This window comes from Psittacula echo (genome assembly GCF_963264785.1).
Source record: "Psittacula echo genome assembly, chromosome: 7".
Taxonomy (NCBI): Eukaryota; Metazoa; Chordata; class Aves; order Psittaciformes; family Psittacidae; genus Psittacula; species Psittacula echo.
Window position 1 is genome coordinate 23738905 of NC_137740.1, and position 17705 is coordinate 23756609.

Genomic DNA, 17705 nt, shown 5'->3' on the forward strand with positions numbered 1-17705 from the left:
CTACTGGTTCTCCTCGGCTGCTGGGTCACGGCATGTGCACTCATCCTGGTCACAGTCAGCAGCAAACGGGATCACCTGGGGAGATCAAAGGGAGATGTGAGCCTCTGCTTCGAGATCCCTGGCTCCTGGCACCCCTATGCCCTTGAAGCCCTCTCCACCATCTCCAGTAAGGATAGACAGACACTCTGGGCTGCGCCCTGATGTTGTTGACATTGTGGAGACTTTGTGGAGACTGCCAGGCTCCATGCTCACTAAGAAAGGGGCTTGGATACAAGCTGTCCCCAGCTGAGTTTTACTCTTAGCATTTTCCTCTTTGTTAACTTGTGTTTCAAATTTTGCAACCAAGGGTTGGCTTGAGTTGTGTGCCCCCCCATAGTCAAGCCCTGGGGAGAAGTCTCCCATGGTGGGTGTGAGACATTTGGGTTAAGGCTGGCAGTGGTAAGGCACCTCTAGATTTCAGTTTTACTTTTCTCCCTGTTAGAAAGACCCCCTTGTCCATGTCTGAGCCCATGGATCTGTCCTTCAAGCTACTCCTGGCTCTTCCAAGCTCAGCAAAGCATGAAGGTAGAGCATAGCATTATCTTCTGTAGCTCTTGAAGGAACTCAACCAAGCTGCCAGCTGCAAAGACCGACCTCCACATGACACAATACAGGAGCCAGGGTAGATGCATACAGTTCTTGTTCATTACGGATTAAGAAAACCCAGGCAGGCCAGAGGCTGTGTGAGCTGGAACAGCCTTTAGTGGAGCCGGCAGTGGGTCCGTCTAGGGCCGCTCACAAGCTGTGCTGCTTTGAGACATCCCATGCAGGCAGAGCGGCTCACTGCACATTGCTTTCTCTACAACAACTCTATGTGGCCAAGCAATCTCATGTCACCTTAGCTGGTGGCAGCAGAATAAGGTAGGAGGGAGCCAGCAGAGAGTCTGGCTCCTGGTTGACAGTTGCCCAGTCATGGGTCACGGGAGCTGAGAAAACAGTTTCCTCCAAAGGTTTTATACACACCAGGCTCAGAGCCAGGAGGTTTGCTACTGTCGAAGCACACTTGATTTTTCACAGTCTAGACCAGCAAGAGGCTGAAGTGGTTTTTTGGTGATTAAACCCCATATTCCTGCATCTACCTTATCAGAGGTGTGCTGTAGGCTTGTGCCACAGGAGATCTGGGACCTGTGGGGGATGTGAGCTGGGGCTGGGTATCTTAGAACTATGGGACTGAATCCCCTCACCTTTCACTGTGAACCTGTCCTTTATTTTGGCCAGAGATGCTGATGTCTCAGACCTCCTGAGAGCCATGCCTTGCTCTGAGATGTCATGATATTGCTGGAGGGGTTCACTCATCACATGGGTGTAGAGCCTTTTCTCTCCTATCTCAACTGGATCTTCCCAGGATTTTATTTTAACTTTTCTGTGTGTATGCATGATGAAAGGAAAAATGATTCAAGCTCCACAACAAAGATTGAGAAGATCCAAATTCACATATTTTTGCAGTGAGAAATTATCTCATGCCGTATGATTTGTTTTGCTGTTGGATATGCTTAGGAAGGATGGGCTGTGAGTGCTGGATAGCAGGTTGGTGGGAGGGGAGGTTGTGATGGGAGACAAAGAAGGATTTGTGCAACCCCAAAGCCAAGTTGCTCCCTCTGTGCTATTCCTCTCTCCTTCCTTCCCCAGCAGAATTGGGAGAGAAAGACGGTCCATAGTGGATGGCAATGGACCATACCAAAAATCCCCTAAATTATATGACAAGGTGACTTCTGTCTCACCATGGCTAGCACTATATCCAATGGAAGTAATTTCATTGGGTCTTGTTTCCCAAAACAAGAGGGAATCCTGTGAACCTCAGTGGGAGACAGGCTGAGCTTTCAGTCCCACTGGCCTGAGGCCAAACCCCACTGCTAATCGGTGGGATGATGTCTATCAGCTTCAGCTGGCTTTGGTTTAAAACCATGGGTTTATTCTCCATTTGTGGGAGAACTGCATTGCAGGCTTGGTTCCAAGGCCAGCAAAGCCAAAGAGCATAGCTAGCAGTCACCACTTACTCCTAAATCCTGGCCAGCACCGCAAAGGATGCTCACTTACCTTCCTGGAGGACAGTGTGGAGGAGCAGCAGTCACCCCCATCATACTGGCAGTACGCCCGGTTGTTGATGGTGTCGCACCAGCCATCTGCTTGGAAAGGCTTAAGGCAGAGAAATGAGTCTTTGCTTAAAGGGTCGTTCAAAAGCACAAGGTTACCCCCAAAAGTAGAGACCCCAGGTGTCAGGCCAGCAAGGCCACTGGTGCACCTCTGATAAGTGCCAAGGCCCAGTTCCACCACACACAATCTCCTCTTCAAAGCCAAAGGGTGCCAGAAGACTTATATCCTAACTGATGTGTATGGAGTAGTGGGTGCTCAGAGGGCAGTAGCTGTAGCTCAAGGATCAGGGAACTGTGTCAGAAAGTGAGAAAGAAAATCCACATCATAGAGAGGGCCACAACCTGAATACCACAAGTCCCCATTCTCATCTCAGTGCTTCTTCACAGAGTCCATTGCCACCCAACTAGAAGTCAGTTCACCACCTCATCTGGTTATCCACTCTCACTGTGTCTCCACCGTAATCCATATCTCTGTATGTTTGCAGCTGGACAAGTCTCTGTAAGAACCTGACTAACTCTTCTCTGCAACACCCTTCCTCCCAAAGAGCTTTGCTCTGAAGTTGAGCTTGGTGACCTGGCTTGGACAGCTAAGTATGGAAAGGCTGTTCTGAGGATCAATAGAACATCCTACTAGAGGATTAGTCTCAGGAAGGCAGGTGCTTTATCTCCCTTGGAGTACACGAAAGGTTCAACAAGGTCAGGAGTCTCACAGAAGTGCTTGCACTCAAGCTAAGCCAAGCATTGGCAAGTGCTGGTTGCAAGGACTCTGCCTTTTCCAGAATGCTCTTGCTCTGGTTCTGACCCCGAGGAACATGTCCCCAAATTCCTCTAGACTCTCCACTGGAGACTGTAGTCCTGTCAAGCCCCGCTTGCCATGTTGGACTAACAAGGCTACTTATTTGGTGGCCAGCTGTGACAAACAGAAGGATCTTTATTAAGCCCTAGCTCCCTACAGGCATAATCCAACTCTGGATTGAGTAGAGAGGGCATTAACCTACTGATAACCAGAAATATTGGTAATGTGGCCACCTTCCAGCTTCCTCCTCGTTTCTCTTCTTTGTGGCCCAAACCTCACTCTTTGCAAGGAAATTATATGGTTGAGCGGTGGAGGATTCTGCATTGCCAGAATAATGGTGGGTCCTTTTTGAATGGAACAGCACAGTGCCTTTAGCTGCTCTCCTGTGGGTTACTGCCCGGTCTCCCTCAACAACTAAGGATTTGCAGAGCCCAGCTTGCCTTGGTGCAGCTCAGATCAATGCTCCATCACTACAAGCTTGCTTTACTTTCAGTTTTAACATGGAAACAGAAAGCTATTGCAGAGGAATAGCTTTCTGTTCAGAAACGTTAAATGGCGCAAGCAGCCATTCAGAAATCCATTTTATTGTTGTTTAGTTACATGAGTCATGAGAAAAGAGAAACAAGCAAGTGGGGCTGAGTAGCAGCCAACTAGGGCTGAGAAACTGCTGTACAACTGGTGCAACCAAACAATGTGCATGTGAAGCACTTGCAATGAACTGTCAGGAACGATTCACAGCCGAGGTTTATCACAGATACACATTACCACTGCCAAGCAACAACCAAATGTGCTAGTGGAATGGAGAGGCCATTCATTAACTGAGTGATTAGTAAAGAAATGTTTCTCCTGTTCAGGCTCTGTGATGGTAGCTACTGGCCTAGCAATCATGGCCAACCTCCAAGATTGCTGCTGTCATCAGAAAGGGCTCTTGGTGGAAACCTGGCCACCCTTTTCCTCATGAAATCAGCCAACCCATTTCACTGAATCTGGTAGCCCCAGATGACAGTTAGGCTTCAGAAAATATGCAGATCCAGCCTTTGGTGGACGCTTGGCTGTAGCACCCCTAAACCAAATGACAGCCAGCTGAAAAATGTCACCGCACAGTGATAGCCCTGCATCCACTGCACCAAAGCCAACATGTGGGACTGGAGATAATGCCAATAACTCACAGGAAAAAAACCCATGCCAAACCCAGGGAACTAATGTGGCTTTTTGTCACTGTGACTCACAAGGAACAGAAATTAGCTGAATGCAGCCTAATGACACTTTAGGAATTAGCAGCAGGGATTATGGCAAACCACTGAGTCTGTCTGTACTATCAGTACCACAGCCCCTGGGCCAAATCCAGGAAGCCACAGAGAGATTGCATTTGCCTGGGAGGTCTCATGAGAGAAGAAGAAAGAGTGCACATTCCTACAGCTGGGAAATTGAGGCACAGCCATGTTAGGTAGCTCACTCAAAAATAAGAAGCGATGTGGCTCCTATTTTTGCTGTCACAAACCATGTCCAGAGGAGACCAGGGTACAATTTCACCAAGGCAATAGGGTTAACACTCCTCTTCCATTGAAAAACATCAGTGGGTCTTAAATGATAGTGATCAAAGAAGGTCTCTAAGCCATGAAGCAGCTTTGAGCACCGAAAGGACCGGGGCAGGGATGCTGAGACTGTCCAGTGCAGGGATGCAGGCAGGGCCCAGCCAGGGCTTCTGGCAGGAAAGAGCTCTTCTGGGTGTGAGTTGCTTTTGCAGCCTTCCACATGGTAGAGTTTTTCCTTGAGCTTTGCTCCATATGTCATGACTCACTGGCAAAACAACACCCACCGCTTCGGTAGTTTCCATACAATTACGGGGAGGTTTGCCCATCCCGGCTGCACAGGTCTGAAACGATTTCCAGATCTTGTGTACAAGGTGCGGGGGGGAGAGACAGGGACAGAATGGGGAAGGAGAGGCTCTCAGTTTCTCTCTACACCTATTAGGGCTAATTGCCCCCTCCTCTCAACCCGCCGGAGCCCGTACCCCACCCTAAACAAATACAGGCTCCTATGGCAACACTTGTTGGGGAAACTTAACAACTCATGCTCCAAATTACATTGGAAAAACATATGAGGGGAAAATAAAAAATGACTAATTGGACTCAAGGCTCAAGAGAGCCAGGCACAGGGTTCCGGAACTGCTGTCCCTGCTCCTCACCCGGTGCCTGCAGAACGCAGTGAGTCCCGCTGCTTCACCTCATCAAGAATCTCCACCTGGCTTCATCTTTGCAACCAGCAAGAGCAAAGTAAGGTGCCAGTGGGTTACCCCTGAGGGCACAGGTGCCTTTGCACTTGCAGCAGTCCTATTGTTCTTGCAAGAGTCATGCCAAGGGAGGACGTGGGCAATGCAAAGAGGAAAACCCATACAGACTCTCTGAGCAGTGTGGCTCTAGAGAAAGCAATGCCAGTGGTGGGAGAAGTCAGGTTTCCCCTGTTGGTGACTTGCAGAAACACCCAATGTTTTAAGATGTTGGCAGGAAAAAAGAAAACACCAAGGTCCAACCATGCCATGTGAAGGCAATGGATGTGATCAAGGGAAATCGCCAGCTAGGATTCTGTCTCCAAAATATGCATCCTCCAGTGCAGGGGAGAAAAGGGCTGGTTGAAATGGCTTGTATAAACTGGGAAATAATGAATAAGGTGACTGCTGCAACTGCTCCACACTGTGTTAAGTGACAGGGAGCTGCTCAGCTAGGCGGCGTGCCACCGAGGCAGCCAGGGAGCTGGGCTGGGTCAGCGAATCTCCTCACTCGCACCTTTCATCTTCCTTGTTTATTCAGACAGGAGCTTCAGCAGGGCGTGTGTCAGCACGTGGAGGTGCAGCATCTGGCGCTGCCGGGCCTGAGCCCTGCACTGCCGGCATAAAAATAGCAACCACGAATCAAGAGCTTGGCAATCTAAATAGGCTAAAAAAACACAGGCTCTCAAAGCTGGGAATAGGCACAAGTGAAAAGAGAAAAAATTAAAGAAAAGAAAAAAAAGAGGGAAAAATATTTCAGGCAAAGGAGGGATATGAGAGAGGACTAGTTATATACTGCTGCATCTCAGGCAGAAGCATCTCAGAGGGCTTGGCAGTGAGGTTTCTCGTGGGACTGATGGGAGATGCCATGCAGGGAACAGCATCTGCACACAGTGTTTTCGCACCATCCCTGCAGAGTCCCTGGGGCTGGGGCCAAGCTAGCTGGTTCCTTCCCCAGGGCTGCCGTACGCACAGCAGGAAGCCCCAATGCCATCAGCAAGGCACGCAGGCTCCAGATGCTCTTCTTCAAAACCACCCTGTACGTAGGTTGATTCACTGTGAAAGAGCGTCAAAGGGTGCAACAGAATGAGGCAAAGACGAAGCATGAAGAATAAACCACTGATTCCATCAGTATCATACATATTTTAGTGCTGTGTCACAGGCATTTGGTGAACACTATGTCCCAGGAATGCGGGTTTTGTTCTGGTTGAGCAGATCTGAAGGCCCAGTACCTTGCTTTTGGCATTCCAGATGCTTTGGAGGAAGGTGGAATAAAGAAAAACCAGTATGCACCTGGCCAATTGTGTAACTGAAGAGCTGTAAGACTCTACTGCACTGCTGCTGGGATGGAAAGTGCTTGTGGTTTCAGTCTGTCCATAGCTAGAGAAAGCCCAGATCCCAGTTTCAGGAGATCAAGTCCAACCTTAATAAGCAAAATGTTTTCCCCCAGCCTTCATGAGGCTGTGCAGGTCCTGAGCCTTGTGATTGTGCTGATCCCATCCAAGGAAGGTACAGTTTGCTTTTATGCTGCTTCTAAGTCAGCACAGATTTTGCTGTTCTTTCATCCTTCCCTTTGGGTATCAGCATTGACGTTGAACCCTTTGCAGGCTGAGATGACCACAAGCAACCCTGCAGCTAAGGAGGTGCAGTTGTCTTTGTCCTTGGCTGTTGCTTTCAAAGCAGCTCCAGAAGAACAGGGGAACCATCACTTTGGCAGGAAGACTTAGGGGGACCAGCCCTGGGAAAGCTGCCACTACTATCAGATGCACGCCCTTGTGCATCAGCTTCACTGCTGTTAATTCCGCTCTTGTGATGGATGAGCCATTAGTGGTTGAAAGATCAGCTGGAGGAGACAGGAGAGAGATAGTAAGGCAGGAAAGATGGGAACAGGGCTGGGCAATAAGCCGCTGCTGAGGAAATGTCTCCCTTCTCTGTGCACATGGTCTTCCAGGAGCCTTGCAAGCTTTTCAGGAGCAAAGTCATCAGTGTGTGCTCAGCACCAGAAATGAAGAAGTAGCATTGCCAGGCTTCCACACGCAGCTGGAAACCTCGGCCCATTTGGTGATAGAGGGATGTCAGCCCAATGCGGGGCTCACTGAACAGTGGGACTGAACTTGGAGTTGTCCCACAGTTGGAGATCACTGCAGTTTCAGGAGTCTAAGACATGCAAGAGAAGCCACATCCCAGAGGCAAGCCATTGCATGTGGCAGGGGGGAGAATGCATAGGTGCATGGGGAAAGCACTGAGAGGCTGCAGCAGTCCTTGGACAGGGATAGGCAGAGGGCAGCTTCTCCCTGCCAGATGCCTTTTCTTCCTTCCAACCTCAGTCACTAGCCAGGGTATTTCAGAAAGCTCTGGGAGGTCCCTGGGAAGACTGGAAGAGTACCCAAAGCCTTGTTAGAAGTCTGGTTCACTTAAAGCCCCTATGCATCCACCACCCCAGCTTGGGTCCCTGGAAATTCCCCTTCCCATCCCTGTTCACATACCTCCAACATTGTTCCAAATCACTGTTTCCCTGCAGAAAACTGGGGCTGGTGTCAGTCCCTTCAGCCACAGATGTGGCAGGAGCTAGTTAAAGCGATGCTATAGCACAGTGTCCCCAGGACACATCCCTTTCCTTGCACACACACACACTTATGCTGGTGAGGCAGAGAGCCCGGCCATTCTTGGCTTCCCCTGCTTGCCCAGGGAAGTTGACTGGGAATGCAGACTGTGGGAGGAAATGACAGTGTTCATTGTTTGGATTAAATATTTTTCTTGGCCCATTCTCCATTGCAGTGTGTCTTTTATTTCATTATTTTTTCTCCCCCCCTCGACACCCCAAGCACATTCACTTTCCCTCTCTCCTTCCTGAGGCTCTCCAGCAGCAAAGAGGAAATCAGCTCTGAAAAACACAAAGAGGAACAGAGAGGGGACAGGGCTGGCTTCTGCTCAGAAAGCTTTTTGGGATGCCTCACTGCCTGAGCCAGTCAGAGCAGCCAGCAAGCTCTACCTGGCCCATCGCAGCCAGGGAGGCAGGGTGAGCATCACTCAGAGAAGAGCTCCAGAAATTTGGCAAGAGGCGCCAGGGACAAAGTGGCCTGAAGAAAGGAAAAGAGACACAAATTACTACAGACTTCACACTTCATCCACTATTTCTGTGTCTTCCAGGTTCTGTCCCCTGAACTGTCCCTCTGCTCCTTTTGGACCAAAGCAACCATCCCTTGGAGTCACATGCCTGCAGGATGGCTTGTCTGGGGACATCATGGGCCTGCCCTGTCAGCTCAGACACAGCCAGAAAGCAAAATGAAGAAATGCCAATTGTTTCTGAGCTTGCTGGTGGCCCCAAGCGGCTTGCTTGTCAGCTCAGCCTGCAGACTGCTTTCATCACATCTCAGGTCTTCAGGAACGTCTGCTCCAGCTCCAACATCCTCCTCCCCAGGCCTCACTAAGAAAACTGAGCTCTGCTGCTTGAGAAAGTACTCCATGTACTCAAAGGAATGCTTCAAGGAACAGGTGATGGACGAGAAAGCAACATCCTGCTGTCTGGTTTCAGCCTGTGTGCCACCACTTGTACTGCCATGCCCAAGGCAAGCAAAAGCCCAGCTCCCAACAGTCTCGGCATGCAGGTCTAGGTGTTCCTTAGACAAAGGGAGTTCCTTGGACATGGGTTTCGTGCAAACATCTGGGCCTTGTTTGAATCAGTCTGGATTGAGTTTGGACAAGATCAGTGTCTGAAGGGGGATGGAGAGCAGAGAGGTTAGATTCCTTCTTGGTCTCCAGCCTGAATGATGCTGTAGATGACCATATCGGGAGAGCAGGTCCTTGCCTTCCTTGTATGTGAAAGTGCTCCTGTGTCCCAAGCCAAGATTTGGCTTGGACACACTTCTGCTGCAGAAGTATGTGGCCCTTAGGGCTACTGAATGGGGATGCATCTCTTTATCCCTGTCCTTCTCTGTGCCTTGCTTCTCAGGGACCCCATGTCGCAGCAGACAATAATCTGTGAAGGGCTTTGCCACAGTCCATGGAAGCAAAATTGAAGAAAGGGCTGGAAAGCTGGTGTAGATGAATACCACAGCAACGGAGGCCTTTGCTTTCATAGAAGCATCTGTGTCCATGATTTATTCACAGTGGGATGCTTAGCCTTGTCCTTTTTACACCCTGATCTCAGTGCTAACAGGAGCAGAGAAACAGAAGCAGGAAAGAACAAGTGAAGAGGAGCAGAGGAAGTTGTCATGTGTCAGTAGTGCTCCTGGCAAGCACGGCAATTCCTGGAGATGGGTCCCAGTGCTCACTGTTCACAGGGATGCTGCTGCATGCAGGAGAGAAGCCAGGACTTCCCATGCCATAAGCACCAGCCTGCAATCCTGCCCTCAGCAGCTCGCCTGCTGCATGGATTAGATCTCCTGCCAAGCCATTTGTGCAAAATATGTTGCAGGATAGAATGGGTTATGGAAAACAAGCCCTGAAAACCACAAGGGCCTCCTGACCCACTTGTATCTGGTTTCTGCCAAGTTCTTGTTACAGATCTTAAACAGAAAGAAAAACAATGTACAAGGGATGAAGGAGCTGAAGGGGAATGAATATTCGTGTTGGAAGAACAGTTGGCTGGGCAATGTTTGGGGATGTTTGTTTATTATCAGAAGCAACTCATAGGTTTTTATTTCAGCTTTCAGTGGCTTGACACTCCCTCTGTGTCACCAGCTGCATGTCTGAGACCGCCAGGAGAGAGTAAAGCGGGACATGGATAGGGATGGAGGATGGCACCTGAGCTGAAAAGGGCAGAGAAGCAGCCAGGGCATCCCAAGTGCAGACCAGCCTGTACAATGAGGCCCTGGGGGAGCTGAGGCTGCCTCCACCCCTTCGGGCCTCCACCACCACTGTTGATGTGCCTGGATGCTACTCATACCAAAAGGCCCCCATCTTTCAGGGCTCTTTAAGCCCGTCCCTGCAGGCAAGAGAGCTGCGTCTGTCCCCTGTCCTTGCACCATGCTAATGTGTGATCATTCTATTTCCCTCTGCTTTGTCTTTTAAGAAAATCAAGCGTCTATAATCACACTCTAAGTGTGTGCAGGGGACAAAGGTCTTCTCATGGTTTAGGAGAAGTATGCCTCAGCTGAGATTTTTGGAAGAGAAATAAATCTATTTAGGCTCATCCTCTGGAAGGCTACAACCCAAGCTAAGCAGCCTGCGCTGCTCATGCCAAGAGCAGCATGAAAATGTACTCAGTAGGTATGTAGCGAGGTCTTGCCTTCTACCTATCCAGCATGAAGGGCTTTGCCTTCACCAGTCAGAGGCCAGGTCTGATCCAGAAGTGACCACCGCCTGCAGCCCATGCTTCTCATACTTCCCCACCGTTTGCACTTGCTGCATTAAGCATGGTGGAAGGTATAGCGCTGCCTCGTCCTTTCGGTATCTGTTTGTGGCCCTGATGTCCACTGATTTGTAACTTAAAACTACTACTCACCCCTGCAGCCTCATGTGGCAGACAGACAGTGCACAGTAGTCACTGTGTCCAAGGCACTTCCTTCACCTCTGGAATAAATCCCTTGCCAGTCCCAGTGAGTGCTCCCCAATTCTGTGTCCATTCTACCTAGCACCTCTGTGACTTGGCAAACCTCCAGCCACCTTCTGCTCTCCGAAGCTGGTTTAGGGTCTCCTTGAAGGGCAGCTGTGGCATCCCCTTAATAATTTTGATTGTTTTTTCCAACTGTGCTGCATCCCCTTGAGATGTGTAGGCCAACATGTACTATCCAAAATTGGAATGTGCCAGAATCTAGGGCAGTCCTGTTCGGAAACAAACCCAGTCCTGTTTGGTCCCCTGAATCACAGTGGTTTTAAACTTTGGCATTGGTGAGACTCCTGAAGGAACAGCAATCATGTGGACTGCCTCTTGCCTGCTTACAAGAGCAGCAGTCACATCCAGTAGGATCCTGTCTGCATTTTCAAAGCCAGACAGCAGACGGAGGAAGGGTGCAAGATGGATAAAGATGTCATGGACGTGGAATGCTCTCACAGGGACAAGAGATGAGAAAATGATGATGTGAGCATCACAAGAGAGTGAATGAATTCTGGCCATGCTGTAATACCTAGTTGCTCTAGACAGCCTCCTTGGAGAAGCTGGGGTGCCTGTAGTCCCCATTGCCTTAAGCCGCAGGAGAGCAAAAGATCTCTTTCCCAGAGTGGAGCATCCCACCATGTTTCTGCCTGGTTTCCTGTCCTGAGCTTTGTCATGGTACAAAAGCACCCCCAGGTCTGGGAGGAGGGACAATCAAGGTGCCCTAGCCCCATTAATGGTGAGGAGCAGAGGCAGCTGCCTGCAGCTGGACCCCAGATGCAGTGATTTGCACAGGGAGCAAGTTGCACCCTGTCTCCTGTCACAGCACAGCAGGACCCTGAATTTGGATGAGACTTCCCATGCCCCCTATTACATGTGCCTTCAAAAGGGTTAATTCTGTCTGACAAATGCTGGACACAAGCCGAGCAAACGTTTTGTGCATGCTGCTGGGAAGAGCGAAGGACCCATCAGGGTCCTTGCCTACCTATTAGGTTGAGAGATTCAAGAACGTCTTGCAACCACAAACACACTTCAATCCCTATCTCATCATTTCCATTGTAAAAAAAAAAAAAAACCTCAGGAAAACCACAAAACAGGGTTTTGTGTAACAGGATTAGTGTTTTACAATTGTGATAACATGACCAGCAGCACACATAAGGGCAGCGAGACCTTGTCCTCATGTGGGGAAGACCTGAGAAATTCCCAGAAGCTCATGCTCACAACAGCTTTCTGGTATGACCCATCCTCACCCAGGACATGAGGATAAGACCTCAAGCCAAAGTCTCTGCACATTCCCTCAGCACACAGGCAAGGCTGTTCAGAGCAAAGCACAGCAAAGCCAACCTCAACCGGAGAAGGCACTGAGTCACATCAGGAAGGAAATAGCTATACGTGGAGGCAGACCACAGGCATAGTAGCTCTTGTTCAGCTCCAGCCATACCAGTATGAAGCTCTGCCTCCCGGTGATCTCTCCAAAGCATGCTGCCTTCAATCCCTTGCAATAAACCCTTTGCATATTCATGCAATAATGAAACAGAGCTAGAGGTGGAGATGAGGTCATCATGTTGCAAAATGTATTTGCTCCCCAGCAAAGCCTGCCCACATCCATTCTGACCACTGCAAGAGCAGCCTGCCTTCCTCCAAGTGTATTTGAACAGCAGAGTGATAGTTACTCCGTCCTGTGAGTAACACTAAAATTGATGACAACATACCTGAACTTTTCCACCTAAACCACACCCACAATGTGAACCACAGGAACCCCTGTGGTGGGAGACAGGGGGATGCAGAGCAGTGAGCTGCACAAACTAGGAGATGTGCTATAGCAGACACACTCATGCATAGACTATTTTGGAACATGGTGGGAATAGTCCAAGGAAGCCACCTGGGTCTCTGTACATGCTGTGTCCTCTTTTGAAGACAACAGCCTCACTTGCTCTTTGGCACAGGAGGAGGATAGCTAAGAGGCGGTTACCTTGTGATGGCTTAAGAGAACCTGCCCCAGATTTTGCAAATACCTCCCAAGCACACACAGCAGATGAGAACACCAGGACCATGAGTACCTCCTCCCAAACCAAGCCAGGGAGGGGGGTTTCTCTCTTCCCCTCTCCACCCAGCCCCAAGCTCCTTCCCACAGTGCTGCCATCTGTTTTTCTACTGATGGCAGGGGATGAGATGTTCCACTGGCTCTCGAGAGGCAAAGTGCGCTCAGCACTAACTCGTATTCCTGATGGGCTCCTGGAAGGGTCCCTTACCGAAATACGTGCTTCCCTGCTCTGGCAATGGGGAACTTGGCAAGGCACAGTGGGAGACCAGGAAGGAGATGGATGACCAGATTAATGGAAAGAGAAGGAAAGTGGGGAGAGGAGCAAGGGATGAGCAGGCAGGCTGATCTGCTGCCAGCATACAATAAAGATGAGCGAGAATCCCTCCAATGCCATTGCGTGGTGACCTGAACTTTCCAACGTGAGGCAGGGCTCCAGCTGGAACTGGGAAAGTTGGGTCTTGGCTATTGCTCCCATGCCCCAGCCTGAGGTGACTCCACCAGGGAGAGACAGTACAAGCAGCCAGGTGGCCTGGATTTCTCTTACATAGGGTTGTTCCCCAACTGGAAGCATCCAGATGAGAAAGCTTCCTCAACCAACACACTCTTGGCACTCAATGGAGAGGCAATGGCATCTCTAAGGGTGACTCGCACCTGAGGTGACCTGGGGCAGCCTACTGGAACAGCACTTTACTGCCCAGTAGAGAGGATAGGCTGGGATCCTAAACGAGGTTTTCTCCAGTAAAGGATTACTGTGAAATGAGGGGGAATGTGGGACTAAGAAGTCCCATGGACATAGCAAGTCAAGCTGAAGCACATCAGACCCAGCAAAGGCTGTGTTCTGTCCCTGCAGGACATTGTTTGTGCAGGTAAATGAAGGGAGGAACAGGAAAAGGAGATGGAGGGGGCACCATGCACCACAGACAGGTTACAGGTTATATTCCATCTCTACACAAATCTTGTTGTCTGATGTCCTCACATCCTGCAAGAGATTGAGTTCCAAGTTAAACAGCCTCTAAGAACTGCAGTGTTTTTGTCACAAGGATGGGGACAGGAGAGGTATAGGAATGAGGATGGAAGCCAGAGAGATGAGGTGAAAACAACATTCAGGGCATTTTCTGTGGTCAAACATGTACAGGGAGGGTGGATGGGACACTGATAACACCTCCCTTCTTCCCAGTGCCAAGCAGCAGCTCCCAAAGAAGTACTTTGAATGAGACACGTTTGGTAAGAGTTACTCTTTATGGCAAGACAATGATTATTATAAAACACATGTGAAAAAAAGTTATCTAGGAAGACCTGCCTTATCAATCCAACCTTAACAACCTGCAGCACCATAGAAGAAAACCCAATGAAATGAATAATCAAAGACGTGTATGTGAGAAGTGAGGAGGAGAACAGGAAAGAGGCAGCTGTGAGCTGTATCAAAAAGGAGAGCATCAGGGTGAAAGAAACTGTCCGAGGATGAATCTTCCATTAGTATTACAGTGAGTGACTGTGACCTTAAAAATAGGCCTGCACTGATGAAACTGCTAATGAAGAAGAAGGCATTGTTCCACAGAGAAGATCAGGATATCTGAAAAATAGTTTGATGACCTGAAGGACTAGAGAGAAACAGGATGACATTCACTTGTACAAAATTGAAGGGCAAGCTCTTGTACTTAGGGTAAAACATCTGCTGTTAGCTTGCAGCTCATCAGTTGGAAACAAAGGAGGTAGAGAAAGATCTGATCTCGGTGTACTTGCTGACCTCAGGATATCTTGGAGCTGCCAGACTGATGCAACTGCAGAAATAACAGATATAATCCTGGGTCCTATCAAAAGAGGCATCTCCAGTACAAGGAAACTGTGCAGGGCTTTGCTGAGACCTCAGCTGGAAGAGTATGTACTGCTTAGTCATTGCTGATGAAAGATTAATTGAAAGCAGAAAACACATTAAAAAGTCTTCAAGACTTGATGAAGAGCATGGACTCTCCACCTTTTGGTAGGACACTGCACGATTTTTGCTTGCTTAACCTCTTTTATGCTAAGAATGCTGTCTAGGTTTGCTTTCCAAGAGTAAAAGGGGATGACAAGCATCCAGGAGCAGAAAGAGGTCATGTTGGCCATAAACATGTTTGGGTGGCCAATGAAGAAATAGTGACTGTTCCTATGACATGCTGGGACTTCAGGTAGTTGGTCACTATCTCTCTCTCTTTCTCTCTCTCTCTCTCTCTCACACACACACACACACACACACACACAAATAAGCTGGCAGTTTTCACCATCTCCTATGGGATCTGTTGCTGAAGACACAGACCCAAGGTGAGGTACACGAGGAGGAAAGGCTGGGGTTGGTCTGGTGTACTTGAGCCTAAGGGAGCATCCTCATGCCTGTGTCCACTTTCTGTCACCTGAGCTGCACAGGAAGAGAAGATGAAGCACCTCACGTCCCATCTGTTTCTATTTCGGAAGGACCCAAAAAGCACAAAGAGCAGTTACTCCCTTGCTAGGAGGAGAGCACAGAGAGGATCACCACAACCATCTAGACTCCTTTTTCGTGTAAGTCCATTCTACTTCTAACATGTTGCCCCACAGCTGAGCTAAAAGATGGGATTTAGAAAGACCTGGAGCTCCCAAAATGCCACAGGATTCATTGCTAAGCTCTCTACTATCAAACACCTCACTAGCACACAGTATCTCATTCCCCTATGCTTGCAGCCCATGCTTTGTAGTAGACACACACAACACAGCCATTGACTTTGGGAACTAACTGCTGCACCTTCTGCTGTTCATAACATTTCCTTCCTGGGGACGTGCCCTTTGCAACATCACACTTTCCCCAACCCTTCAGTTGACAAAGAGCTGAGCTAGGCAGAATCAGTGAGCAAAAGCAATGATTTGCATTAAAATGAGGCCATTTAAAAAATTATCAGCAAAACTCAAATCTATTTTTAGTGTGCAAACTTCATTTACATTTTCCTTTTTGGTAAAAATCCTGAATTTTTAGCAGAGAGCATTCCAAAATACCCTCCTTTTTCCCTTTTACTCTCAATCATAATAACTAGTGCTTGACAAAGACTGCCTATTTTTAATTTCCTTTGTGAATTGACTCCAGGCTGCCTATGATTTTCTCCTGCCTGGTCATTATTCAAAGCGAAATGAGTGGCTAACCAATTTCTGCAAGGAATTCTTTGTCTGCAGATTCTTCAGGAGCAGTTTGTTTTGCATGTACGAGGCTGGAAATCCTAGTTGTTTTGGTTGGACGTGTGAGTCACACAGGGCTTTTCTGGATCCGTGTTACTCTAGAACTGCGGTTCTGGTTAAGGAAATATTCAGGCTTGGAGTCAGCACAGGCTTTTTGGGGATACCCCTTGCCAGTGAAATCCTTTTGCTAGAACATTCTTCCCAGCCTGGCCAAAAAGCTACAGGCTAAGAAGGAAATAGGTTATTCTGAAGCTTTCGTTCCCCAGCGTCTACCCTGGCTGCAGGAGACCAGAGATGCTTGCTCTGGCCTCTCTGGTCAGCCAACAAGCCCTGGTGCAGCTCATATGGAGCAAATATGAAGTCAAAGCCATTCGGGTTCGTGCTGGAGCAAGTCTTCATATTGCCACAAATTCTACTGCAAGGAGCAGGCAGCTCACGTTGTAGGCAGGACTTACCTCACATGACTGGATGCAGTGAATGACAGAGGGGTCTGGATACCACCGCAGCCTTCCTGTGCACACAATATGCTGAGGAGGGAAAAAAAGAGTGGTTAGGGGAGGTGGCAGAGGAAGACCAACAGCCACCAGTGCTTTCTAGAGGCAGAGGGTTTCTCACAACACTGCATTGCTCATTGCGGTGCAGAACAGCAGTGGCACCTCCAGGACCCTCTCCATGCACCTCTGCCCTGCAAGGAAGCCCTTTGCAGCCTGTTTCATTCACCCACAAACCAGGATACATTGTTAGGGGCACGCATTAGACAGACACGCATGTATATGTAGATGTATATAGATGCACAACTGTGAGAGAACAAAGAGAGGTGATAGGGACCACCAGAGAAGTGAGCTTGGCTAGCTCATAGTATGTGACTTGACCAGAAGCTGCTGCTTGCAGGAAGCCACTCAAGGTCATGGCAGGTTGATGTCTGCCATCACCCCTTTGCATGATGCTGGATTCACCAGCTTCTCAATCATATAGGATGCAGATTCAGCTAGTCATCACTCAGTGTCTGTATCAATTGCTCGCTGACCCCTGCTCAGGCTCTGAGATCGGGTCCCACGAGGACTCACCTCCCTGAACCTGGCCTGAAGCAGATACACCAGACTCACATTCACTTGCAGGGCTGAGGTTATTACTGGTATTTACGAGACATGAACTCAGCTGCTGCAGCCAAATGGACACAAAAGCAAGATGTGAAGGGCTCAGTTTCATTGCGCTGGAATTCACCATCCTGCGCATTGAGCAGGGGTTTGTGGGGAGCGCTCATTATACAGGGGGAAGAAAAGCCCCACCACACATGCAATTTCCTCCTTGTTAAAGCTCAGGCAGACTTTGAAATCTGAGGCTCCATAAAACAACGGCTAGCCTGTGAAAGTGTCCTAGGATGCCCTTCACAGCACAGGAGTTGCACAGAGGGGCACATGTGTTTTCTCCTAGCCTCCCATTTGAAATGTGCAGCAGCAGGCAGAAGGGTTCCAGCATCCTTGGCTGGAATAACATTTGGGGATAGGGCAGCTTTGCTTGCTCTATACCCAGATGTGGGAGATGATGTGGAAGCCTGCTGCAGGTCCTTCTGCTGCATGTTCAGTTGAGACAGTGATGGAGCTAGTGCAGGATGAGGTCCTGGCAACCCTCAGCCAGTGTACGGAAGGCAGACCTGGAGGGAGCCACTTTCAGATGTGGCAAAGGCTGGGGTTGCTGACTGAGCTAGCCAGCTCCCAATCAGTCCAGAGGATGTTTGCAACCTA

General features: G+C 49.1%; 1 protein-coding gene across 1 annotated transcript in view; it reads right to left on the reverse strand.

The window, feature by feature from the left end:
- The window catches only part of PAPPA2 (pappalysin 2), a gene marked incomplete at both ends in the record, with an annotated part of 86332 nt that continues 68627 nt past the window's right edge, over positions 1–17705 (reverse strand). Inside the window, 3 exons of the mRNA XM_080623043.1 lie at positions 1–75; positions 2077–2175; positions 16416–16487. Coding sequence (XP_080479169.1) covers positions 1–75; positions 2077–2175; positions 16416–16487 — 246 coding nt within the window. The remainder of the gene's footprint in view (positions 76–2076; positions 2176–16415; positions 16488–17705) is intronic.